Source organism: Mastigoproctus giganteus, chromosome 8 (genome assembly GCF_048544385.1).
Source record: "Mastigoproctus giganteus isolate SK-2022 chromosome 8, ASM4854438v1, whole genome shotgun sequence".
Lineage (NCBI taxonomy): Eukaryota > Metazoa > Arthropoda > Arachnida > Uropygi > Thelyphonidae > Mastigoproctus > Mastigoproctus giganteus.
The window spans coordinates 39,270,512-39,296,987 of record NC_143582.1 but is presented as its reverse complement, the minus strand read 5'-3'; the positions used below and the strand labels follow the sequence as shown (position 1 = coordinate 39,296,987).

At 38.6% G+C, this 26,476-nt stretch overlaps 1 protein-coding gene across 3 annotated transcripts in view; it reads right to left on the bottom strand.

Moving 5' to 3' along the window:
• Positions 1 to 26,476, bottom strand: part of Lerp (lysosomal enzyme receptor protein) — a 441,548-nt gene that overhangs the window by 110,387 nt on the left and 304,685 nt on the right. For all 3 annotated transcript variants that reach the window (XM_090379899.1, XM_090379900.1, XM_090379901.1), the window contains exon 31: positions 25,740 to 25,944. In XM_090379899.1, the coding sequence (XP_090236025.1) occupies positions 25,740 to 25,944 (205 nt within the window). The remainder of the gene's footprint in view (positions 1 to 25,739; positions 25,945 to 26,476) is intronic.

The following is a 26,476-nucleotide window of genomic DNA, read 5'->3' as shown; positions in this document are numbered from 1 at the left end:
TGTCTCTAATATCCCTACAATGTCCATATTTGATGACTTTTTATTAATTATACTTTTATTTTTACTCTTAGTAACTCTGACTCAGCCAATAATTTCTCCCATTTGTAGTAATACTGCAAAACAGTTCTATGGAAACTGTGCAATATTTTTCAGAGAAAACAGCTGGAAAAGGCTCCAGGGAAGTGGTATTTTCTCAATTCTTTCTGTTCAAGAATATCTTCCAAAGCATTTTATCACTGTGGTCTCTCATCTGCCCAACTTATAAGATATGGCTCCCTGCAAGCTAAAAGCCTCCTTGAAATGACAGATTTACAAAGACTGAACAAATCATTCAGAACACAACAAACTATCAACAATTCCATAATCAGATATCCTATCAGAAATGCTTCAACAAGTTGCAGAAGTGTCATAAACCAGTGCATTCACTGTCATGGAGACCACTTTGAAGGAGATTCCTCCAAATAGCTGGTAAACTTAATGACTTTCCAAACATTAGTTCAGCCTCTGACTTCTTGATCACACCTCATATATTCTAAGTTTTCATTAGTACCTGCAGTCTTACATCAGCAGGAGTTGTTCCCTTGGGTTTATTTCTATAGTACACTATAAACTGTGGACCATTAAGTATGGGCCAAGTGGGGTGGATAAGCAAGTTTGAATTTTAGCTGTGTAGTCAAAATTACAGTTTGCTCTGATACTGGGTAGATGTCTGTGGGCCTTGATATCAAGATATTGTGTTGTAAATGTTCTGCAACAATCTTGAGGACAGAATGCTGAATGGAGGCAACACTTGACAGCATGCGCTCTCTCTCTCTCTCTCTCTCTCTCTCTCTCTCTCTCTCTCTCTCTCTCGCAGAAACAGATGCTGGGAAAACTTAGTCTAGACAAGATCTGATTAAGACTATAAAGCAGAGTATAATGATGGAAGTCTAAATATATTTATTTATTTCATGACACATATTGTATTTATTTAATTACTGGATGCCATCATTATAACAGAGGCAAAAATACAGTAATAATTTTCTGATCTTTCTTATAGGGGGTAGAACCACATCCCCCACCTATTACTATGCCTCTGCCCAGCTGGTTAGAAGACTATCACACAATGTTTGAAAACAATCCAGCATAGTGCCAGGAACATTTTAATAAATTTCATTTTGAATTATGTTGACAACACTGTGTTGATATTGTTAAAATTGGGCTAAAAACTATTTTGAATTATGAATTAGAGATTATCAAATTATCAAAACACATTTGTATGAAACTGGCTTCTTCACTCTTTCAAGTGTTGTTAAAAGATTTCGAATTATGTTGCATTTTGAAATATAGAGGTTTGAATTAAGCAGGTTTTACTGTATTTATTCAGGAAAGTAAAAAGCCAAATGTCTTGCCTATATCTTAATATATGCTTAAGTGTTAATGAATCAAGTTAAAATATCAAGAAGAATGTGTACTCTGATATACCGGGCACACAATGACTAGATGAAAAACTAAGTTGTGTCTGACAGAGTTTGGGCAGTGCAGAAAGTTATCTTTAGTAAGGAGATATCCATAGATCACATATTATTTCTTATATAGATTCAGATAAAGATAATTCAGGCAAAGATTATTTGCTCCTTTCTATCTGATCATGAGTTAGATATCCAATGTGTCCACATTCATGTTTGATTTGGAAAAGTTTGATAACAGTTTGTACTTGCCCAAATGACCACTTATTTTTACATGTTAACTTAATAAAAAATTTCAGATATTTTGAAGAGAAGTAAGGTCAAATTGATATGATTTTTGATTCTAAGATCTGCACATTTATTTCCTGGAATTTCTGCAAGGCCAGGGATCCATCAAAATCTAACTGGTTAAATATGAAAATGAAATTCAATTCATGTGATTGTATTTTTTGAAACAGAGAATGACTAGAAGAGTGAGCACATTGAAGGGCACATACAGCACTTAAGTCAATCTATATATATATATAAAATGCTTAGGTATGCTGCCCAAATTTTCCAACTGCTAATTGTTGCCAGCACCAGTTCACAGGGTTCACCTTGCACGACCACCATACCGTGCATTCTTTATTAATTTTCGTATTAACGTTTTTTGACTGAAGAAAGGCAACCTATGCCTGAAAGCTACCAATGTATGTTTATTTTAACTGTCTTCAATTTTAATAAACTGTTCTAAGTTTTAAGGAGTGTAAAAATGACTGAACGGTGTGTAAGAACTTAGAAAATGTAGAAGAAATGCTAATGAAACAGAGGAGAGGCCTAATAGACTAAGATACCGAAATGAGACTCTACAACTATGAAGACAGAAAACATTGAAGAAAGGGAAGCAAGATTGGAAATGAGAAGATGGGAAAAGCACCACAGGACTAATTAAATAGAAGTACCGGATGAGAATAATCAACAAGCTGCAATTAATGCGAAAGAGCATGACATAGGAAATATGTGTTACAACTGTGAATATTGCAATGCAAGATATTGGGGACACGAGTTAAACACTAAATGCCGTCATGATGAAAAGGTTTCACTTGACCCGCTGTCTGAGACTCCTACTCTATTACGAGAGCTGCTTACATTACAGGGAATACACGTGAAGTAAATAACTACAGAGAACATGTACGAGAGTACAACTCAGCAACAGTGTTTGCATCAATGGGCACAGAGATTAAATCACCACCTGGAAATGGTCCATACTGTTTTAGAATACACAGCCAGATTTATCATTTGGTCTCACTGCTATTATCCAAATGAGGCAAATAAGCCAGGATATGGACAACTTTACATTTTTGATTCTGCTGAAGCAACAACAAAACAGTTTGTAAAACAATCAAACCAAGGTGTATTGCTGAAGTAATGCAACAATTGAATGAGATGCTACGACAAGTTAACCCATTTGCTAAGTCATATAAACAAATGCATCAAATAACCCAGTCCAATCCAATGAATGTGCACATGGCATTTATAGAAGATCCGGATTTAGATAAGAGACGATATAATGAACCTACATCCAAAACTGAGGTTGCTGCAATATTTGTTGGAGAAGACTGGGAACCACCTGCAAATAGAGACATATGCGTATATCCCACAGGTGACTGCTGTAGAATTATATCACCACTAAACAAAAATGGTGAAGACTGAAGGATCTAGATTAAACTATTTATGACACAATCAGAAAGATGCCGTATGTTATGTCAGGTACAACTAGTATATGCAATTATTTGAGGAAGCAAGAGTTTGTGTCCTCTAAAGCTAGAGTTATGGTATAAATTTCCACTATGTACATGTTACATTCCAATGGAAATTATTGTAAAATGTTGATGTAAAATGTTAATACCTGGAAGAGTTACAGCTGCACCAACTTTATTACCAGTTTCGTAGTAGTCCAGGGCCAGTGCTAGGGGTGCACTTGCAATAGCAAGTGCAATAGTTGTTGTTGTTATGGAGGCTTAATGGCACATAAGCTGCTATGTTGTTGTTATGGAGGCTTAATGGCACATAAGCTGCTATGGCTATAATGTGCCTATTCACTTATTTTAAGAGATGAGGAATTTCCATAAAATCAAAAGAAAATCTGAAATCAGAAATTATTAAAAAGTCCAGTTTGCTTGAGGAAGTCAAAAATTTCAGAAATATTTGCCTTATCTCCAATGAGATTTTCAAGAGTTATTGATTTATGAAGATTTATCAGTGAGATCAAGATGAAGCTCTGTGTTGTTTATAGTAGGGTTGTTATGGGAGTTTAATGGCACATAAGCTACTATGGCTATAATGCACCTATTCATTTTTTTTATAGGGAAATCAAAAATTTTTATAAAATCAGAAAAGATTAAAAAGTCCAATCTGCTTCAGAAAGTTGAAAAATTCGAAAATATTTGCCTTGTCACCAATGAGATTCTCTAAAGTTATTGGTTTATTAATATTTACCAGTGATAGCAGGGCTGATGCTCTGTCTTGTCTATAGTAGGGGCAGTCAATGAGTATGTGTTTAACAGTCAGATTTATATAACAATGTGGACACTGTGGTGGATCGTCTCCTCTAATTAAATAAATATGGGTTAGATGGGTATGACCTATTCTTGCCCTTGATAGGACTACTTCTTCTCGTCTTGATGTACGGATAGCGCCAATTTTTCGGATCGTGTTTAAATTGAAAGAGTTTATTATTTGTTTGAGAGTGCCAGATTGTTGTCCATTCTGACAAGCATGCAGCTTGAATAGCTAATGCAAAGTCTGATGGCGGAACAGGGATATTAGTTAAGTCTAAGCTAGTTGGATTTTTTGCAGCTTTATCAGCCAGTTCATTGTCCAAAATACCAGAATGTGCTGGAATCCAACAGAAGATGACCTGTTGATGGCATTCTTCAATTTTTAGTAATATGCTTCGTATTTTGTCTATAACAGGGTGAACTTTATCTGAGAAATTACATAAAGCCATGATTGAACTAAGCGAATCGGTGTAAATAATTGCTTTTAAAGATCAATCAGCACAGAGATTTTGTAAGGCCAGTTTAATTGCATATATTTCGGCTGAAAATATACTGAATTCAGATGGAAGGGATACTGAAATAATGGTATTTGGAAACACTGCAGCTGCTCCAACATTTGAATTAGATTTAGAGCCATCTGTATAAATTGGGGGAAAATCACTATATCTTTGAGTGTGAACTGCATGAAGTTGTATGATATTAGATGCTTGTAAAACATCCTTTACCCATTGGCAGAGATAAGTGTCACAAGTCACCAGAGGAAGAGAAGCCCATGGTAGTTGACAGCAGGTTGCTACCTGTTGTACGGAATGAACGGAAAGATTCCAAATTTCCATCAGTTCAAGGAGGCGAAGACTAGCTGGCTTTACTATGCTAGGTTTATTTCTGAAGAGGTTTTCTAGTGGTGGATTGAACAAGTATGACTGAATCGGATGCGAGGCACAACTTTGTATCTTAACAGCATACTTTAGTAACAGTGTTTTTCTGCGTAACGATAAAGGGGGCTCGTGAGCGTCAATATAGAGAGTGTGTGGGCGACGTTCTAAAAGCACCAAGTACAATCCTCAAAGCACTGTGTTGAATGGGATCAAGCCAGCATAATGCGCTCATTCTGGCAGAATCATAGATGGGAGCTCTATAATCAAGGTGGGATCTGATTAATGACCTGTATAGCCGAAGCAGAGAAGTATGATCTGCACCCCATGTTTGGGCGGATAAAGCTTTGAGTATGTTTAACTTTTTTAGAGAGCAAGTACGTACATTTTTAATATGGTCTATAAAATTTAACTTGTTGTCAATGATTAATCCTAGAAATCTGATATTATTAGTGACCAGGATGGAGACATTAGAAATTTGAAGTTCGGGATCCGGATGAAGTTTGCGCTGCCTACAAAAATGAATTGCAACTGTTTTCTGCTGCGAGAGCCGATAGCCATTGAGGCTAGCCCACTGTTGTATTTTATTAAGTGATATCTGAAGCTGCCATTCAATAGACCTCATATTTTGGGAATGGCAGGAGATGGAAAGGTCATCTGCATAAAGATAAGGCTCAACTGAATTTGGAAGCTGTCTTGTAATAGAATCTATTCTAAGAGCAAACAGAGTGGCACTCAGTACTGATCCTTGCGGTACACCTTCTTTCTGCATGAACGTTGTAGAGAGGGCATGTTGGTACTGAACTTGAAACGATCTAGTACGTAGGAAGTTTTGAATAAATATAGGAAGGTTGCCCCGCAGACCAAGGGCGTATAGATCACCAAGTATGCCATGCCGCCAGGTGGTGTCAAAAGCCTTCTCTATGTCTATTGAAACCATTACAAGATGTTCATGTTTAACAAAGGCATTTCGAATGGCGAATTCAGCCTTGACCATAAGATCTAAGCACGACCTATTTTTACGAAAGCCATATTGACTATGGCTCATTAGATGTTCTGACTCAATGATCCAGACGAGTCTTCTGTGGACAATCTTTTCTAGGATTTTGCTGAGGCAGCTTGAGAGAGATATCGGTCTATAGTTATGGGGGTTGGTTGGATCTTTCCCAGGCTTTAGAAATGCCAAAACAGTAGAGTGATGCCAGGAAGCTGGAAAAACATTTTCTGAAAATATACGATTGTAAAAAACCAGCAGCAAGCGCAAAGCTTTGTCATCAAGATGTTGTAGCATCACATAATAAATCCCATCTGGCCCTGCAGCACCATTGTGGGCTGTTCTAATAGCATGCAAAAGTTCAGAGTATTGCAGAGGTTTGTTATATGAAAGAAGGCGGGCAGTGTGAAAGTTTATAGCATGCTTTTCTTTGGTGTTTTTAATTCGTTTGAATGATGTAGAAAAGGCTGATGCTGCTGAGATTTCAGCAAATGTACTGCCCAAAGCATTAGCAATATCTAAGGGACTGGATAGGTCTTGCCCTTTCCAGGAGAGAATTGGAGAAGGTATAGTAGGAAACTTACCAGATAACTGTCTAATTTTTTCCATATAGTTTTCGGATCAGTGTTTCTGTTAAAGGTCGATGCAAAACGGGTCCAGGATTCTTTCTTGGCTTGCCTTTGTACAAATCGTGCTTTTGCTCTTAGCTTCTTATAATTAATGAGATTGGCTGTGGTTGGACATCGCCGAAATAAATTCCAGGCTTTAATTTTTGCTTTCTTTGCTTTTGTGCATTCCTCATTCACACCAGTAATTATAATGCTTGCGACCAGGGGGATTTGATAATGGTATTGTCTTTGGCCACTTTTAGAAGATGTGACGTGATGTAATCTGTTACATTATCAATATTCTGGAGCTGGATTTTTTTCTCATCAAGAGAGATTGATGTTCGAAATTTTGCCCAGTCTGCCCGAACAAATTTCCATTTCCTGCGGGGTTTGTTTGAAGGAGTCTTTGATATTAAAAAATTGCATATGATTGGAAAGTGATCACTGCCCATAGGATCATTTGAAATATGCCACTCTATGCTTGGGACCAGCACTGGAGAACAAATTGAGAGATCTATTGCTGAGGTGTGTCCAGTTGGGAGTTGTATGTGAGTGTGTGCACCAGTATTGAGTATGGTAAGATTTTGCGACTCTAGAAAGCTTTCAATTAGTCGACCCCCGTCTGTCTAGTTTAGGATCGCCCCATAACGGGGGGTGGTGCCCGTTAAAATCCCCTTATATACATATGGGTGGAGGTGATTGTATGAAGAGATCTTCAAGGTCTTTTAAGGAGTAAGTATGGTTTGTTGGTAGGTAAATTGAGACAATTGTCATTGAAATACAGAGAGTTATATGAACAGTGACAGTTTCTATTTCAGTTTGAAGTGGTATGTTTATTTGGGATATTTGAATTTATTAGGATTGCTACACCACCATGGGCAGCATTTGTTCTATTACGATCTCTTCGATAAAGGCAATAATTCTTTATCGAAGGAGAAATTTGCGAGGTTAGGTAAGTTTCCTGAAGACAAAGAGCAATTGGAGAATACCAGTTAATTAAAGCATGGATATCATCTCTGTTGCAACGAAAGCCTCTGCAGTTCCATTGTAAAACACAGGCCATTATTTATGTTTAATTGATGGAGTTGTATCTGACTGCTTTTTGAAGGTGACTGGCTTATTTCGTTCCAATTTTGATTTGTCTTTTTTGAAAACTGGTCAACCAGTATCCATTTCTTCTTCAGCGTAGATTTCTAAAATTGGTTCTTCGTGTATAGTTGTGCCATCTGTATCCATAATTATGTCCTGGGTATTTTTCTTTGATTTTGGGTTTGTAATATCGGATGTATTAGCACATATCTGAGGAGGAGATGCAGCTGGTATTGTCAGAGGAGTATTATTTGCCTGGTCTGAGTTTGGATTGTTGCTTATGCACACTTGGTTGTTGCTCAGAGAGGACAGTTCTAGCCCAATCAGAAATTGACTTGGTAATGGAAACTGTGACATCTGTTTGAGTGGAGACTGTTTGTTATTATTTTATTACATTATAGCATAGGTACTATTTTTGTTTATAGTAGGTGAAACTATTTTTCTTGCTTCTTGGTAGCTGACTTTATTCTCGACCTTGTATTGTACTTTTTTTTTTTTTTTCAGTTTTCCAATTTTCACAAATTTTGGAATATGTCGGGTGGTCACCTTTGCAGTTCGCGCACGTCATTTTTGCAGCAGAACAGCCACTCCGATTGTGATCTGAGGACCAGCAATTTGGGCAGACAGAAACTCCCCTGCATACAGTTTGCGAATGGCCAAATTTTTGGCACTTAAAGCACCAGACTGAGTTCGGGATATTAGGTCTTACCTGACACCTAAGGTAACCAGCTTTTATGGTGGTAGGCAGGTTCGGTGTTTTAAATGTGAGTATCACTGTCCGAGTAGGGACAGGCTCTCCATCTTTTTTGATGACGATTCTTTTTGCGTGTACCACATTTTGATCTTGTAGTTCTTGGACAAGTTCATCCTCAGATATGTTTAAAAGATCCCACTCTGATATTACCCCTTTAGAGGAATTTAAGATGGCATGGGGGGTAACCTTCGTAGGAATTCCACCAAAGATAGATACTTTTAACAGTCTCTCAGCGTGTCTACGTTCGGTCATTTCAATTAATAAGTCTCCGGATTTCAATCGGCTAACCATTTTTGGAGGGCCAGCCACATTTTCAAGACATTTTTGTATCAAAAACGGGGAAAGCTTACTCAATGGTTGGTCTGTAGAGGAGTGTAAAATTAAAAAGAGAGGTACGGTATTATCCGTTCCTTCTTTTTTTGTCTTTTAGCATGGGATGTTGTGTCATCATGATCTCGATCATGTTTATCTAGGTCGGAATCAAAAGATCCATAAGTGGACTGTTTAATTTTGTCCATCTTTGCTCCTTTTTGCCCTGGGAGGGTGGCTTTCTTCTCCCAGATTTCCAGCCCCGCCACGTGGAGGCAGGAGCGGTGCCACCAATGACCAAGTGATAAAGGAAGGTTAGTAGTTAGTGCGTTAATAAATAATCCTATGTACAAAAAGAAAGGTGTCTAGGTACGCTAAATTCTTTACTTTAGAACAGAAAAATTAAATAACTGTGAAAAATGAAGGATACTACTATAATTATCAGCCGCTATAGTCACTCGCTTGGCACTCGGGGCCGCTGCTAGATGTGCTACTGCACATAGATAGCATGTTAAGATACAATATGAATTAGGCACCATTACAAGGGTTTGCCTCAGGCACCACAAATGCTAGCACCAGCCCTGTAGTAGTTGCTATATATTTTAGTAAAATGAAAACTGTGAACTAGGAAGAATGGACTACATCTAATTGCCTGATATTTTACCCAGTATGGAATTTAATTCGGCTGTTGAAAGAAATCGGAATATCTGAGAGGAGTTTGTCAAAAACAAAAAAATAATTAAATTAGAGAATATTTCTCCAGGGAGAAAAATTTAACAAATATTTTAAAAAATTTAACAAAATTTAGGTACAAACACGGTTAGATTTTGCAAATAAATGCCAGTTAGTTTGTTTAAGCATGGGGCTAAGGTAAAGAAAGCCTGCATGAGAATATGCAAAAGTTCGATGAAATTTACCAGTAAAAGTACTTTGCCGTAACAGCATTTGTATTGTTGCTTGCTTGGTAAACAGATGGGGGGGGGTTATCGTTCTGGAGTAGAAGTTGAATCCCACAGAAGTTTTAAACCCTCCCGAAGTGGAGGGGGGTTTCAAGCCTTTTTTCTTTAGAATCACTAATTGAATCACGAAGAGTCATACTGGAAGTTCTGGCATCATAAAAAATGTTCGTAACGTAGTTTCACCAATAAACAGTCCTTGAGGTTGTCACAGACATTCTCTCAGATATGCCAGACAAGCTGTACTTGCTACCTGGGAGTCTAAAATGCTGATGGAACTGATATTCGGGTGACACTCAAGTCAAGTGGACCCAATTTCGGCGAAGTCCGGACGGTCTGTGTCAGCCAAATCCTCTGCTTGCACCTTCACGATGGTGGGACTGTTAGTAATCCTGGGTATAACCTCCATGCACAAGCACATGGTGGGTGACCACCCAGGTGTGAACCAAGGTAAGCAGGGGTCGAGGTGTGGCGCCCACACCACATGGAGGAACGCCGCCCCTCTATGTTACCAGGCAGTACTAGGTGGTAGATGACTCTCATCAACCGGTGAAATACCACCACTTTGCTTATTGGAGGCTTGAAGTGGAGGAACCCATGTTTAGTCTCTAGAGCTAAGTTCCGGTCAACCCTTCCCTATCTCTTCCATCATGCAGTATGATTGATGACTTTTGAGGTTATGATGAACGTCGTGGCGAGATCCAATATTCCTTACATTTCGAGGGTACAGCTCTAAAACTGTGTCCGCTACTTCTCGCAAGCCGGCCGCTAGTTAGTACACTGGACTGAACCTATTGGTAACTCTCTAAGAAGCTTCCGGATCAGCTAGTGTATAATCTTGCTACCTCTACTCTGCCAGATAGTGAATGGAGGGAGTCCGAGTAGTGTGTATGCGGGGAGCATTGTCGAGGCCACGTTATGTCAAGGATCTGGCTACATTCTTACCACGTGTACGCCATATCCAAAAATTTCATTACTTCATACAGTATGTCCCACCCACTTTTTCTTACTATTGAATACACCATGAATTGTCAAACTAATAGAGCAAGCTTATCTGCAAAAAGATCTAAACCTCCCAAGGACTTCCTAATTCATTTCACAAATATATGAGGTCTCAATTCTAATCTCAACGATGTCCATTTCCACTTGCAGTCTGCCAAACCCCATGTACTTTTTCTGACAGAATCTCAGTTATCGGTTGATTCAACTACTGTTCATCTCAGATGCCCAAATTATTCTCTGTATCATTCCTTTCGCCTCAAAGGTGGTACTTGTGCATATGTCGGTTCTGGTATTCCCTGTCAGAGACTTGGCAATTTGGAATCTCCTCTCTTTGATCTTCTCTGGCTTAAAATCTCTCTACCTCATTGTGTCAAATTCATCTGTTGTCTCTACTGTTCTCCCAACTCCACTAATCACTTGGAGCTCTTTGACTTCCTCTCTTTGCAACTTGACTTTTTCCAGTCCAACTTTCCTAACAGTGAGGTAATTTTCCTTGGTGATTTTAATGTTCACAACTCCAGCTGGCTTCCATTTTCTAGTCACACCGACCCAGCTGGTCGAGATGCTGAGGCTTTTGCAATTACTAATGACCTAGCAAAGATTGTTCATTTACCTACAAGAATACCGGACAATCCTAATCATACAGCCAATACGCTTGATCTTTTTCTCACAAACAACCATTCTAAGTACATGGTCGAAGTGAGAGGTCCTTTAGGCACTTCAGATCACAACTTGGTGATCGTCTCTTTTCCAATGGAACCTTTATCTCATGGCTATTCCAACCTCGTGTTGTTTGGCATTACAAGAATGCAAAATGGGATGACCTGCAAAACTTCTTTTCTTTGGTCGGATTACTGTTTCAAAAGTTCTGATGTCAACATTTGCTCAGATCATGTCAGTGAAATTATTCTTGCAGGAATGGAATCCTTTATCCCACACTCCACTTTAAAATCTCATCCCTTATCTAAACCTTGGTTTTCCAATAAATGTTCTAAGGCTGTTCAAGAGAAGAATGTTGCATATCGTAATTGGCTTGTTTCTAATTCTTCAGTTTCATTTTCTGCCTACATCAAAGCTCGCAACAATTGTAAAGCAGTTATTAATCAGTCCAAACTAAACTGGCTAAGAGTAGAAAACTTGCTTCTTGCCCTAATGGTAGCCGAGCATTCTGGTCTCTTGCCAAAGCTATTGGCCGCAACTTTTGCCCGTCTCTGCTCCCACCTCTGTCCAAACCAGATGGTTCTGTTGTCACTTCAGCCAAGGATAAAGCTGACCTGCTAGCATCCCATTTTTCTTTGGACTCATGTATTAATGATCTTGGTAAAACACCTCCCACCATTCCCAACACGCTCCATTCAATGCCTCCTGTGGTCTTCTGTCAAAAGGATATCAGAAGGATTCTGATGAATCTTGATGCTAAGAAAGCTCCAGGTCCTAATGGTATTTCTCCACTTGTTCTCAAAACCTGTGCTCCTGAACTTACTCCTATTCTTTGTCGCCTTTTTTCACTTTCTTATTCCAAAGGTGTTTTTCCTTCTGCTTGGAAATTTGCTCATATCCAGCCAGTTCCTAAAAAGGGTGACAAATCCCTCCCATCCAATTATCATCCCATTGCAATTACTTCTACTCTTTCTAAAGTAATGGAGAAATCAATTAACTGCCAACTCTTAAACTACCTAGAAACCTTCCACTGATCAACGATCACCAGTATGAATTTCGTCAGTGTCGATCCACTGGTGATATTCTGGCTTATGTTACCCATTTATGGACTAATTCAATGGAAAGGTTCAGTGAAACACAAGGAGTTGCTCTTGACATCTCAAAGGCTTTTGATCATGTTTGGCATAAAGGTCTTCTAAACAAGCTTCCATCTTATGGTTTGCCAACTGTTTTTAGTAATTGGTTATCCAGTTTTCTCTCTGATCGCTCACTGAGGGTGATGGTAGATGGCTCTCTGTCTTCTAACTTCTCCACTAATGCCGGTGTCCCCCAAGGTTCAGTTCTTTCCCCCACTCTTTTCCTTTTGTATATTAATGACCTTCTTCCATTGACTGGAAATCCTATCCATAGTTTTGCCGATGATAGCACATTGCATTCAACTTTCCATTTTGAGAAACCTTGTCCTGCTCAATCAGCTTCAACTTCTCGAAAATCTGCTACCAATTCCTTAAATGCCGATCTTCAGGTAATTCTCCAGTGGGGCAAAGACAACTTAGTTGATATCAACCCTTCTAAAACTCAGTCTTGTCTTATATCTCGCAAAAAGGTTTCTTCTGCTCCTATGCTTATCTTTAGTGACACTCTGATTTCTAGGCAAAATGATATCTCTTTTGGGGATTACCCAGACTTCTAATCTCTCTTGGCGCAAGCACATTACAAATATTGCTTCCTCTGCATCTAAAAAACTTGGTTTTCTCTTTCGCTCTCGTCGTTACTTTTCTTCCAAACAGCTGCTCACTCTGTATAAATCGCAAATCCGCCTTGCCATGGAATATTGCTCCCACATCTGGGGTGGTGCCCCCAAAACCTCTCTCAGGCTTCTTGATTCCATTCAGAAGAGGGCAGTTAGATTAATTAATGATTCATCTCTAACAGAGTCTCTCCACTCGCTTTCGCATAGACGTACTGTTTCTGCTGCATGCCTTTTCTACAGATACTTCCATGGGCACTGTTCTTCTGAACTGGCTTCTATAATTCCCACTCTCTCTTTCAAAACAGTCCAAACACATGCCGCCACCAGCCAACATCCATTTACTGTCCAACTTCAAATTCACAGAACCAACTTTTCATCTTCCTCATTTATTCATTCAACTGCCGTTTTCTGGAACAACCTTCCTTCATACGTATTTCCTGAAAATTACAATCTACAGAAGTTCAAGTCCAGTGTCAACAAATATCTTCTTTCGTCTTCTTAACCTTCAACCCAAGCACGGTACTAAGTACTATAGGTTCTAATACCTCTCGTGTTTGGGGTTCACATAAAAAAAAAAAAAAAAAAACATTTTCGAAGTTTGCCATACTTCTCGTGTGGGCTTCTTTTGCCTTTTTTTTTTTCTTAATAAACAATTTATCCACTAGTCCACCAGTGATTCTAAAGAAAAAGGTTCAGGTTACCCGCTCCACTTTGGGAGGGTTTCAATCTCCCATGGGATTCAATTTCTACTCCTGACCAATAACACCCACCGTCTGTTTACTGAGCAACAATACAAATTCCGTTACGGCAAAATACTTTTACCAGTAAATTTCATCTAACTTTTGTGTGCTTCTTGTGCAGGCTTTCTTTACCTTCAGCAAACGTGGTTTCTTTTGATAGGTATTTTCCCACTGTGGTCCAAAGAAGCAGATATGGCCACAATTGGTTGACTTGGAAATTGTATATTTGCTTCAAGTTGAGGAGTAGTGTTTATTTGCAAAGATACATCAGAGATTCACAAGCCTCTATGCACTCAATGCTGGTGATGTATGAAAGGCTCATAGCACAATACACAAAGCATTATACACTGAAAGGATAGAATTCATGGTATACCTGGTTCCTGGGAAAAGCAACACTGTCACCCCTCTCGCTAGTCAATGATAGTCGTGCCCGATGCCCGGATCACTCTATCACAGAGGTGGTACAGAAATTGCACTATCCCTGTTTGACAGTATCAAGAGTATTGGGAATACGCCATTTCCATAATAACATCTCATCATGGACAGTGCCATGGGCAGAGAAAGGTGGTGCATTAACGTGGCCATCAGCATCTGTCTCACATTGTTTCAGCCAACCGGAGAGCGGCAGTGGTACAAATCACCACAGACTTCAAATGAAGGATGTGCCAGAAATGTCTCCACCAAGACCATCAGGTGATCATTAGCTGCAATAGGTTATGGGAGCTGCCAACCCATCAGGGTCCCATTTCTAACACCATGACACAGGACTCTGTGCCTCAAGTGGGCGAAAGAACATTGGCACTGGACCTTGAACGATTGGAGATAGGTCTTTTGAGCAGATGGGAGGGTGCATACCTGGCAGAAAAAACCGCACAAAGCTATGCACCTGTCATGTCAACAAGGAACTGTTCAGGCAGGTGGATGGTTGGTAATGGTCTGGGGGCATGTTCAACTGGCCCACATTGGGATCTCTGGTGTGTCTAGATGCATCTCTGAACGATCCAGGTTACGTGTTTATCCTTGCAGACTATCTGCATCCCTTCATGGTTATTGTGCACCCACAGGGCAATGGACTCTGTCAATAGGATAATGCGCCTCCCCATAAAGCCATGATGAATAGAACATGGTTCAAACAGCATTCCACAGATTTCACCACCATGGAATGGCCTCTCCGTTCACCGGACATGAACCTTGTGGAGCATCTTTGGAATGCTGTGGATAGATCTGTTCGAGCTTTGGATTCTCTACCCAGGAATAAAACAGAATTATGGACAGTGGTGCAGCAAGCATGGATGGAAATACCTATGGAATGCTTTCATGAACTAGTGGACTCAATGTCTCACTGTGTGACTGCCCTTATCCTGATGAAAAGTGGGCCTACCCGTTACTAGGTAGGTATCCTGTGATTTCTACCCGCTCAGTGTAGCATACAGGACCAATCCACTTCAGTACACTTTATCTAGTTTAGTCTAAAATGACACATCATAGTTTAGTTTTGGTCTGACTGGAGCCTCATACAAATGCAGCATCATGTAATGATCTGTACTCCATGAGAGAGCAATATCTGCTCTAAGTAGATTTAATTTCTTTAGCCAACCATTACAGATGAATTTTATTTGTTCCAGAAAGCTAAGCTTATTATCAAGCAAGAGACATAGAAATATAAAAAAATAAAATAAAAATAGAAATAGAAATAACTATAAAACAAGGAAAGATGCAATGGTTATTTCTGCTTAGAAAGTCAGTAGCATTTTCAGTAGGCCCTGTTTTGGGTCCAACAGTCCAACTTATTTAAGGTAATCTGAAGTTGCCTTCCCACTGAGACCTACGTTTCAAGATTGGCATGAAATGGTAAGTTCATCAGCATAAAGATATATTTTAACTGCATAGCTGCCACATTCTGACTTTTGAAAAGAAGGAAATTTGATTAACTGTAAGGAGTAAAGTAGGAGAATTTTTCAGAAAAAGCACAAGGAAAATAGGAATTTTCTGAAAAACCTAGACTTTAATTTAAAGTCTAATTTAAACTTGAGATTAAATTTTACTGACAATATATAACACATTTTATATTAAGATTCAGCCATGGGATTGTTCAAGGACCAGACTGTCTGTTAGACTAACTCATTATGACAATTTCAATAAAGTACTGTTGCAGACTTTGCCCTGTTCAGATATATTTGAGTCAAAATTTATAACTGTGGTCCATCTATCTAGATTTAGTCATCAAGGGTATTTACGGAGTTTCATCAGAAAGAGATTATCTGAGTTTTTATTTTTGTTACTTGGCTAAATATTCTCTCAACACTACTAAGAGGAATTGTCTGTAAATTGTCACTAATAATGTTTGTTTGTTATTTGTTTTTTAGGAGCATTAGCAACTAAGGCCATATTGCTCCAGGGATATGCAGTGATTATTCCCTGACCTTTCCGCATTCTCTGTATTTGGTGGTCACGGGCTCAAACCCAAGTCTAATCAAGAAGTGTGTGTGCTACGCACTGCTGCTCCTGCCCACCTGGCTACGGAGGCGTCCACTATAATGTCTGCTATTTTTGTTCTTTCGTGCCCAACAACTATTTTTGCCATTTCACTATCAAGAAACATATTTCTAAATAATGTGATTATATGAATGGCACAGCTCAAGGAAGGAGTTACATCCTATTATAAATAATGTGAATAAACATTTAGCATATTACAGTATTACCTTTATTTTGGAATGTTGCAGCAACTGTAGTTCTAGGATTACTCACAAAGACACAAATTTACGAATTGCAAAATCAAGGACAGAGTGTCACAGAAGTATTTACACAACTGTTGCACTGATAAATTAACTGCAATAAAATTGTAAACTTTTGTCCTCAGCCATCCACAAAATAAAGAGACGATTATTTATTTTTTGTAATTCTTTTGACACACGGCACATGTCTGATTGCATTTCCCACACCACTTGAAATTGAAAAATCACATCTACATATGGGACACAAAGGTAGTAGTAGTAAGGGAGGCATGCAATGCAAGAAACCAAGCATATGAGCTTATGTAGCATCAGCAAAAAAAAAAAAAAAAAAAAAAAAAAAAAAAATTTCACACATCTGTGCCCTCTAAGAATTTGTTCAGTTTCTCCTTGAAATTATTTAAGCTATCAACTTCCACAATGACAGATAGAAGTTTGTTCCAGCAATCAACCACCTGTTGGCTAAAGGCAAATTTCCACACATCTATTCTACAACTGTCTTTCCTCAATTTCAATTTATGCCTCCTCAGGTTCGTAATCTGAGCAAGCAGAAGAATCCCATTAGAATGCAGCCTGCTCAACCCATTCAAGGTCTTACACACTTCAATCAGATCACCTTGGGGGTGCCTATTCTCCAGCCACTGCAATTTGCAGAACTTAAGCCTCTCTTGGTAAGAGGACCCCCTTCATTCTCCTCACCAATCTTGTTGCCCTTCTCTGTACACACTCAAGCAACTCTACAACTTTCCTAAAATGAGGCCTCCAGACATGTACGCAGTACTCAAGGCATGGCCTAACCATTGGCTTATACAAAGGGATAATCACCTCCCTTTCCCTACTAGAAAAATTCCTGTATATCATTGACAATATCCCATGACCTGCTCTAGCAGCTTGTCTGCATTGTTCAGAAAACTTCATATCTGACTGCACAATTTCTCCCAGATCTTTTTTCATTTTCTACTACCCTAAATGTAGAACCACACAGCTGGTACGTTTCTCTGGGGTTACTTCTACCAATATGCAATATTTTGCATTTGTCATTGTTAAACTTCAGTTGCCAATTCTCAGACAAATCTGCCCAGATTTTCCAGATCCTGTTGCAGTAGCATACTGCAACAGGATCTGGAAAAATTACTGTCATTAATAATGCTGCCAACCTTTGTATCATCTTCAAACTTTGGCATTAAGAATTATATACCTTCATGAATATCACTGATAAATATACAAAACAACAGTGGGCCCAACACCGGACTCTGGGGGACTCCACTAATAACATTAGTCCACGAAGGGCAGCACCCATTGATTACCACTATCTGTCTTCTCCCACTCAACCATCCTTTTATCCATTGTAGCAACTTACCCTTAATACCATATGTGCCGACCGGGCTAGCCGGGTGGGTAAAGTGCCTGCCTGGCAACCCAAAGGTTGCGGGTTCGAATCCCACCTCGGGCTTGGATCAAAGTACTGCAAAAACCTTGGGAGGTGCATTATGGCCACAGAAGCCGATGCGCCAACTACCAAAAAAAAAAAAACCATATGTACAGTAGTCTTCTATGCATAACAGTTTAAGAAGCTTTCCTGAAATCTAAGTATATGATATCAAAATTATTTTTTTCATCCAGTTCCTTTGTAACCACATCATAGTATGTAATAAATTTTGTCAGACAAGACTTTTCCTTAACAAATCCATGCTGTGTCTGAATTATTATTGCACTCTTGTCTAGATGATCCTGCAATGCATCTTTAACCAGTGACTCCATTATTTTTCCCAGAACAGAAGTTAAACTAACTGGTCTGTAATTACTCTTGTTACCCTTAGATCCCCCTTTGTGAATTGGGGATACATTTTCACATCTCCAGTCTGTGGGGACTTCTCCTGTGTCTAAGGATGCTCTCATAATTATGGCTAATGGTTTGCTTACTTTCTTTGCCGCTGCCTTTAATATAACTGGATAGATCCCATCCACCACAGTTGACTTTATGTTTAACTTCAACAACTTCTCCACTTTGCTCTCAGTTATTAGAAAATCATTAAGCACCCTGTTACAGTTTGATAAACTTCTGACATTCTCCTCCTTTAACTCCTCATGTGTGAATGTAGATGCAAATTAATCATTCAGATTATCAGCTATCTGAGCAGGATCATCAACAGTTGAACCAATCAAGTGAACCAATCTGATTCATCTCCATCCTTCTACAGGATGGGGATGAATATATATATATAAGCTTATATAAGCAAAGAAGTCCTTGTTGTTTTTCTTAGCATCCTTAGTCAAAGATTTCTCGTAATCTGCCTTCGCTAAATGTAAATGTGTTACATTTTCATATTTTATAATACATGGAAAGCCTTGAAAAAATCCCCTCTGACATGACTTATTCATGTTTTCCCATGTCCCTCATTTGGGCATTATCTTCACTGCCAGGGAGGAAAACATGAAACAAAAATCAAAGAATTTAAAAAATCTAATTTTAAATTCTTGTTTTATAACATTTTGGAATTACACACAAGAATAATCTTAATAATGCCTAAAAAACCATTTGCTTTTATATTCTTGTAGCCAACAAGATTTGACTTTGGATCTGTATCATTAATTGTTATCACGAAGGAAAACTAAAATTCCCACTGACATCACTTTAATAGATATTGTAATTTTTAAATTTAAGTAATTTTTGCAGAGCATTTACTATCAAAGTGCCCAACAAACAGTTAAATATTACTTTCTGTTTCTTTGGAAACTTATTTGAAGGACATTATTCGTTAGTTTTGGCAATGCACAATAAAAAGGTACAAATGTGTTGCACATATTTTATGCAATGGAGACTAGCATACATACATACTAGTCTATTACTATTTCTCTGCGCAAAAAAAAAAAAAAAAAGCAGAAAAACTTATGATAATGAAACAAAGAAAGCATCAAAAAGACAGTCTTCATTGGTAAAATCCAAAGAGAGTCACTAGGTATGCAACTGTGTTAGGTATGTAATTGGCGAGAGAATTAATTCTTATTGTATCAAACATAGCACAAAGAACAGAAACTTGAGGAAATCCTGCTCCCTACATATGTTTGAGAGGATAATTGTAAAAACAAATTTGAAAGGTTGTTAGTTGAGAAATGCTGAATGAATTTCAGGAAGACACCTAATAGTAAAAATCCCTAGAGTGTAATAATGAATCCCATTTATGCCAAGCAGTAGCAAACAATTTTTTGATGACAAGGCAGATCATTGGCTAGATGGCAATTCCGAAGAATTGTATATTGGATATTTGTCTCAGCTTTAACCATGAACTCTAATGTTGATGTAGTTTTGCAAAAAACAAACTGCTTTTTAATTAGTGGTGTGATTCAAGGAACCATGTCAACCAAAAGATAACTATTGTTCCCTATAGTGAAAGCAACAAGAAAGTAATTTAGGATTATACTATATTATCTTTATTTTTTAATGTAGTAATGGCAGCTAAGCCTATAAGGCACAGTTACAGCCACTGCTAATTAGGATGGCAAAGTACCTCTGAAATGAGGCAGAAAACAAATTGATGACTGGAGTAATGGCTTCTTTTCAATAGAATTAATATATTAGGATGTGTCAAGGTTTTATGTTAATGCTAAATTTGCTTGTTCACAAATGTAACTGATGTTTGTTATCTAAATTAGGCTTAAGGAAACAGGTAGTTAAGCCAATATTGTAAACAGATCATTGATACCCTCTTGAATTACACATTGGATGACCAAATTTGGATGAATTACATCAAAAATATGGTCATCCTTTTCCTGCAATTACTGCAGCTAACAAGTTCACTACATTATATTTTTTTGTATGACAGCTAAAGCTATAAGGCCATAGTGCACCGTGAGTTACTATAATAAGAAATGGAAGTACTAATATAAAAACTATTATTCAAAATATTAAAATGAAAAGATGCATGCTACCAGAAGCAAGAACAGAATGTCTCCAAAAACTCATTCTGTTATTATCCTGATCTGCTAAAGTTTATCTAAGATTTTCACTGAGACAGTTTCGTTTTAGGAACACCTAACTGGTGCAGCACACACTGGATAGCACAGCATGGACTCCAACAATGTGCTAGGAGCATCCACAGGTACGGTAACCCATGTCGACCACAATGCATCCCACAGCTGATGGACATTTCGTGGTTGACGATCCGGGAATCAAAGAGTGAAATCCACAAGGTCTGCCCATGTTTAATATGGCTGATATCAGGCAAGTCTGGTGATCGTGGAAGGATGGAGAACTTTCACCAGATAACCAGTTCAATACCACCACAGCCTATGACATGAAGCACTGTTTTGCCAAAAAATGCCTTAGCTGGCTGGAGATATGGCCACTATACATGTGTCCTGGTCAAAAATGGAACTGTACGATTTTCCAGTGAGTTGCTGATTCATAAGTGCTATGGGGTGCAGGGTTTCCTTCCAAATATGCCCCAAAGTATTTCACACCACTCATCTGTATGATGCAGCTGGAAAGGCAACCTATTTCAAGTTCCCATTTCCGTCTACATCCAATGATTCTGCTGCCATGCCTACTGTAGGGCACATTTGCTTTAAGCTGGCTGAGACTGCTCAACTATACTGCAGCTTGATACATGGTCTACAATGAAATAGGTTGTGCCACTCTTGCATTGTATTGGGTGGCTAGTAGCTTCACTTGGGCCCATCTATTCTGCTGGACAGCACATAGTCGGTCCTTTCATACCCCAGGTTAACAATTCATGGCTAACCTGCATGGGATCGCTAGTTGGGATTCTTCTGCAGTTTGTCTGCTCTTGATCTACAAGACACTGATGGACAGCAACACCAAATGAAGGTGGTCATATCCCAGATGCTTGCACTCGCACCCAATCTGGTTCCAATGATCACGTCTCATTGGAACTCTGTTGAATATCTCAGGCCCATTCTTCATCCTTCACACAGAACATTAGGCTACTGAATGCTGTAGTGCAAAGCTCTACCCTTATAGAGAGTGAATGAGGTAGTGGGAGGCACCACATATGAAGTCACAGAGGAAATGTTTTGAATCAGTTCAAAACAGTTGTTGGTAACTCAATTGTCAGGGAAAGGGGAAATTATTGTGCAAAAAGGATAGGTGGAATAGGACCAGGGTATGTCTGCCAGGGGCAAAAGTTGATGACATTGTAGAGCAGATATCTTTTAAGGGCACAAAAGGTGATATCATTGTACACGTTGGCACTAATGACATTAAGTGTAGGAGATCTGTGGATTTACTTTGCAAGTACAGGTCAATGTTGAAAAAAAGTCGCGAGTTAGGTTTAAATCTGAAAGTGTCTGCAATCCTTCCCAGACACAATAGGAAGGGGTATATGATGAGAGCCTTGTCAATCAATTCGGCCCTAAAAAGATTGTGCAGGGCTCGCAGGATAGAATTTTTCTCAGCATGGTCTGTGCTTGTTAATAGAAGAGATTGTTTCTACAGGGATGGGATACACTTAAATAGAAAGGGTGTAAGAATATTTGCTGATGCTATAGAGGCAATGTTAGGTGGGTTGGAAAACTGCTAGCTTAAGGGGGATTCACAGACTAATAGATTAACGGTAGCCACAGGCAGAGGTGGAATTGATTCTTACACTGCTTCTATTGGAATGAGTCAGCAGCCAGGAAAGCAAGTTACTGGGGATTTCAGGTACTGCTGGGAGTCATGAAACAAGTAAATACATGGACTGTGTTAGCGTAACTAAGAGTAAGAATAGGTGCATGTATACTTGCATGTACACCAATGCTAAGAGTATAGCAATTAAATTTGATGAATTTGAAGTGCTGGTCAAGACATCCAAAGTGGATATTGTTGGAATATCAGAGACGTGATGTCACTCACATATAAGGGATGCAGAATTGGAGTTTGGGGAGTACAATGTGTACAGAAAGGATGGACAGGATAGGAAGGAAGGGAGGTTTTTGATTTGATTTGATTTGAATTTTATTGGCGCATTAGCATCTAAGGCTATAATGCGCCAAGACCAGGTAATATATAAAAATTTCTCCTTTCAGTGACCTAAGTAGTTAGGCCACCATGTCCAGATATATAATATAAAGCTTATCAATAAAAGAAGTAACGATAAGGTATAAATTTTAAATGCGAGTAAAAACCTTTATTGATTTAAAAAAGCTAAAAACAGCAGACACATTGTCATTGTCGGATAAAATCTGACTGAGTGTATAAGGCTCAGTCAGATGATTAAAAGCGGTAAAACGGATATTGCTAAAATCTGGACAGTCAACTAAAATGTGTCTTATTGTTAAAATTGTGCCACAGGACTCACACATAGGAGGGTCATCAGCCCTCAGGAAGGAAGGGAGGAGGGGTTATGCTGTTAGTTAAGAAACACATAAAATCTAAGGAAGTACATTAAGTTGACATAGATGGACAGTGCAATGTTGAGTCAGTTTGGTGTGACATAAGCACTGGGAAAGCAAAGATGAGGATAGGAGTTTGTTATAGGCCTAATGACTCTGATAAGCACAATAAACAATTATACAGAGAAATAGAGTGGGCCGGTAAATCAGAGTGTCTTATAATGGGGGATTTTAACTTCCCAGATATTGACTGGAACTTGTGGATTGGTCACTCGCACACTAGCTAGGCTTTTTTAGTTATTGGATGATTGTATTCAGCAGTATGTTAGAGAAGCAAAAAGAGGGAGTAACACTCTTGATCTGATTATCAGCAGAGATTATTCATGCATTAAGAATTTACAGATAAAGGAACCACTAGGAAGCAGTGATCACAGCGTGCTGATGTGGGATTTACTTAAAGATGTAACTACCATCAGGGGTAAAGGGAGGGTTTTTGCTTTCCTAAAGGTGACTACAGTGGTCTCAGAGATTTTCTAAGTTCTATACAGTGGCCCCAACTGATGTTATCAACAGCAAATTCTAAATGGAAGTTCAAGGAAGTCATTTTGGAAGCTACTAGGATTTTTGTTCCAACTAAGAAATACTGCTCTAGGTTTAGGCCAAAATGGATGCCAGATTAATTAATGAGACTCATGGCAGAAAAGAAAATTGCATGGGATGCACATAAATTGTCAGGTGACACTGAAGCCTATGGCAGATACAAGCTAATCTGTAATCAAGTCACAAAAGAGGTTAGGCACGCAAAGGCAGATTATTAAAAATCTTTGGCAAAGAATGCAAAGAAAAACAGCAAAGGCTTCTTTACTTATATAAACTCTAAAAGAAAGGGGATGAATTAGATTGTTTCACTTGATATCAATGATATGATGGTAGATGATCATGCTCAGATAGCTGGCGAACTAAATGAGTATTTTGCATCTACATTCACACATGAGGATTTATTCAAGGAGGAGAGGGCCAGATGTTTACCAAACTCTAAGAGGGGGGTTAAATGCTTTTGTAATAATTGAGAGCAAAGTGGAGGATAAATTGTTGAAGTTAAACACAAGAAAGGCTCCTAGGGTGGATGGTATCTATCCGGTTATATTAAAGGAGGCAGCAAAGGAAGTAAGCAAACCCTTAGCCATAATTATGAGAGCATCCTTGGACTCGGGGGAAGTACTCACAGATTAGAGATGTCCAAATGTATCTCCAATTCACAAAGGGGGATCAAAGGGTGACACAAGTAATTACAGACCTATTAGTCTGACTTCAGTTCCAGGGAAAAATTATGGAGTCACTGGTTAAAGAAGCATTGCAGGATCATCTAGACAAGACAGCAGTACTAATTCAGACACAGCATGGGTTTGTCAAGGAGGAGGTCTTGTCTGACAAATTTGATAGGTTATTATGATGTGGTCACAAGGAACTGGAGGCAAAAAATAATTTTGATATCATATACTTGGATTTCAGGAAAACTTTTGATACTGTTGCACATGGAAGACTACTGTACAAATTGCAGCAGTATGGCATTAAGGAGAAGTTGCTACAATGGATAAAAGGATGGTTGAGTGGGAGAAGACAGAGTGGTAACTAATGGATACTGCTCTATGTGGGCTAATATCATTAGTGGTGTTCCTCGAGGTTCAGCCCATTGTTGTTTTGTATATTTATCAATGATATTGATGAAGGTATATCAGGCTTAATGTCCAAGTTTGCAGATGATACAAAGGTTGGCAGGGTTGTTAATAATAGAATGACACTATGCAGCTGCAACAGGATCTGAAACAGTCGAGTAGATGGGCTGAAAAGTGACGACTGAAATTTATCATTTGAGAAATGCAAAGTACTGCATATAGGTAGCAGTAACCCTAGAGAAATGTACCAACTAGGCGGTACTGCACTCGGGGTAGTGGAGAATGAAAAGGATCTAGGAGTAATTGTACAGTCAGATATGTAGTTTTCTGAGCAGTGCAAACAGGCTTCAAGAATAGCTCATGGTGTCTTGTCAATGATATACAGGAATTTTGCTAGCAGGGATAAGGAGGTGATTATCCCTTGTATAAGGCAATGGTCAGGCTACATCTTGAGTACTGCGTACAGTCTGGAAGTCTCATTTTTGGAAGGACGTAGTGTTGCTAGAACGAGTACAAAGAAGGGCAACAAGATTGGTGAGGGAAACAAAGGGGTGCTCTTACGAAGAAAGGCTTAATTTCTGCAAATTGCAGCTTCTGAAGACTAGGCACCTGCAGGCGATATGATTGAGGTGTATAAGGCCTTGAATGGATTGAGCACACTCAATACTGATGGGATTCTTCCTCTTGCTGATATTACAAGCCTGAGGGGGCATAAACTGAAATTGAGGAAAGGCAGTTCAAACAGATGTGCGGAAATTTGCCTTTAGCCAGTGGGTAGTTTATTACTGGAACAAACTTCTATTTGTCGTTGTGGAAGTTGATAACTTAAATATATTCAAGGCAGAACTAGACAAACATTTGGAACGAATGGATGGGTGAAATGGGAAGTTTTTTTTGGCTGATGCTGTATAAGCTTGCTTTCTTGCATAATGTGCCTCTACTGATGCTAAGAATGCAAATTCTTTATCTACGCAACATGGATATACAGGAACACCAAAACGAAGGTGTTTGAATGTCTCAGGCTCATTCTTCACACAGAACATTAGGCTACCAACTGCTGTAGTGCAAAGTTCTACCCTTATAGATAGTGAATGAAGTAGAGGGACCCACCACACATGTAGTCACAGAGGAAGCATTTTGAATGCAAAGCTATCTCAATGTATATCACCACACCAAAATTTATATTAGTTCATTTTAGTTAATATAAACATGAAATGTAAAATTTTTTTTCTAAAAGAATTAATATATTTTAGAAAGAATGTGTAAATACCACTTAATGGGCATTCACCACCATTACTGTACAAAAGCTTCAAGTTTAATCCATCATACGAGAAAGTGATACTATCAGCATCACCAAAGTTTTCTTCTCCTCTTTCTGGATGTCGTAAACAAACACCAGCCGAATGACATTCCTTTGTTTCTGAGGGAATTGGTCCACAAACATTAAGGAAAAATGTGCCATCCTCATCTAAAACCTGAAAAAATAAAATAATAAAATAAATAAATTTAATTAAAAAATGTTTTAATTAAAAAACTGTATACATATAATATAAAGAAGTATTTTAACGAATAAAGCATTAGTATGAAGTGCTATGCTCTATGTATGAATGAACATGGTTTTTTTTTTTTTTTTTTTATTAAATCCCCAAACAGAAAAAGTATTAGAACCTACAGTATCTAGTACCATGCATGAGTTAAAGGTTGGGAGTAGAGAAGAAACTTGTTAACATTAGACTTGAATTTCTGTAGACTGCCATTTTCAGGAAATACACAGGAAAGAAGCTTGTTCCAGAAATCTAAAGTTGAAGGGATAAATAAGAAAGAAATGGTTCTGTAAGTTGGGCAGTAAACAGATGTTGACTGGTTGTGGAAAGTGTTCAGACTATTTTGTGTGTGTGTGTGTGTGTGTGAGAGAGAGAGAGAGAGAGAGAGAGAGAGAGAGAGAGAGAGAGAGAGAGAGAGAGAGAGAGAATTGCAGAAGCCAATTCAGAAGAACATCACCCATGG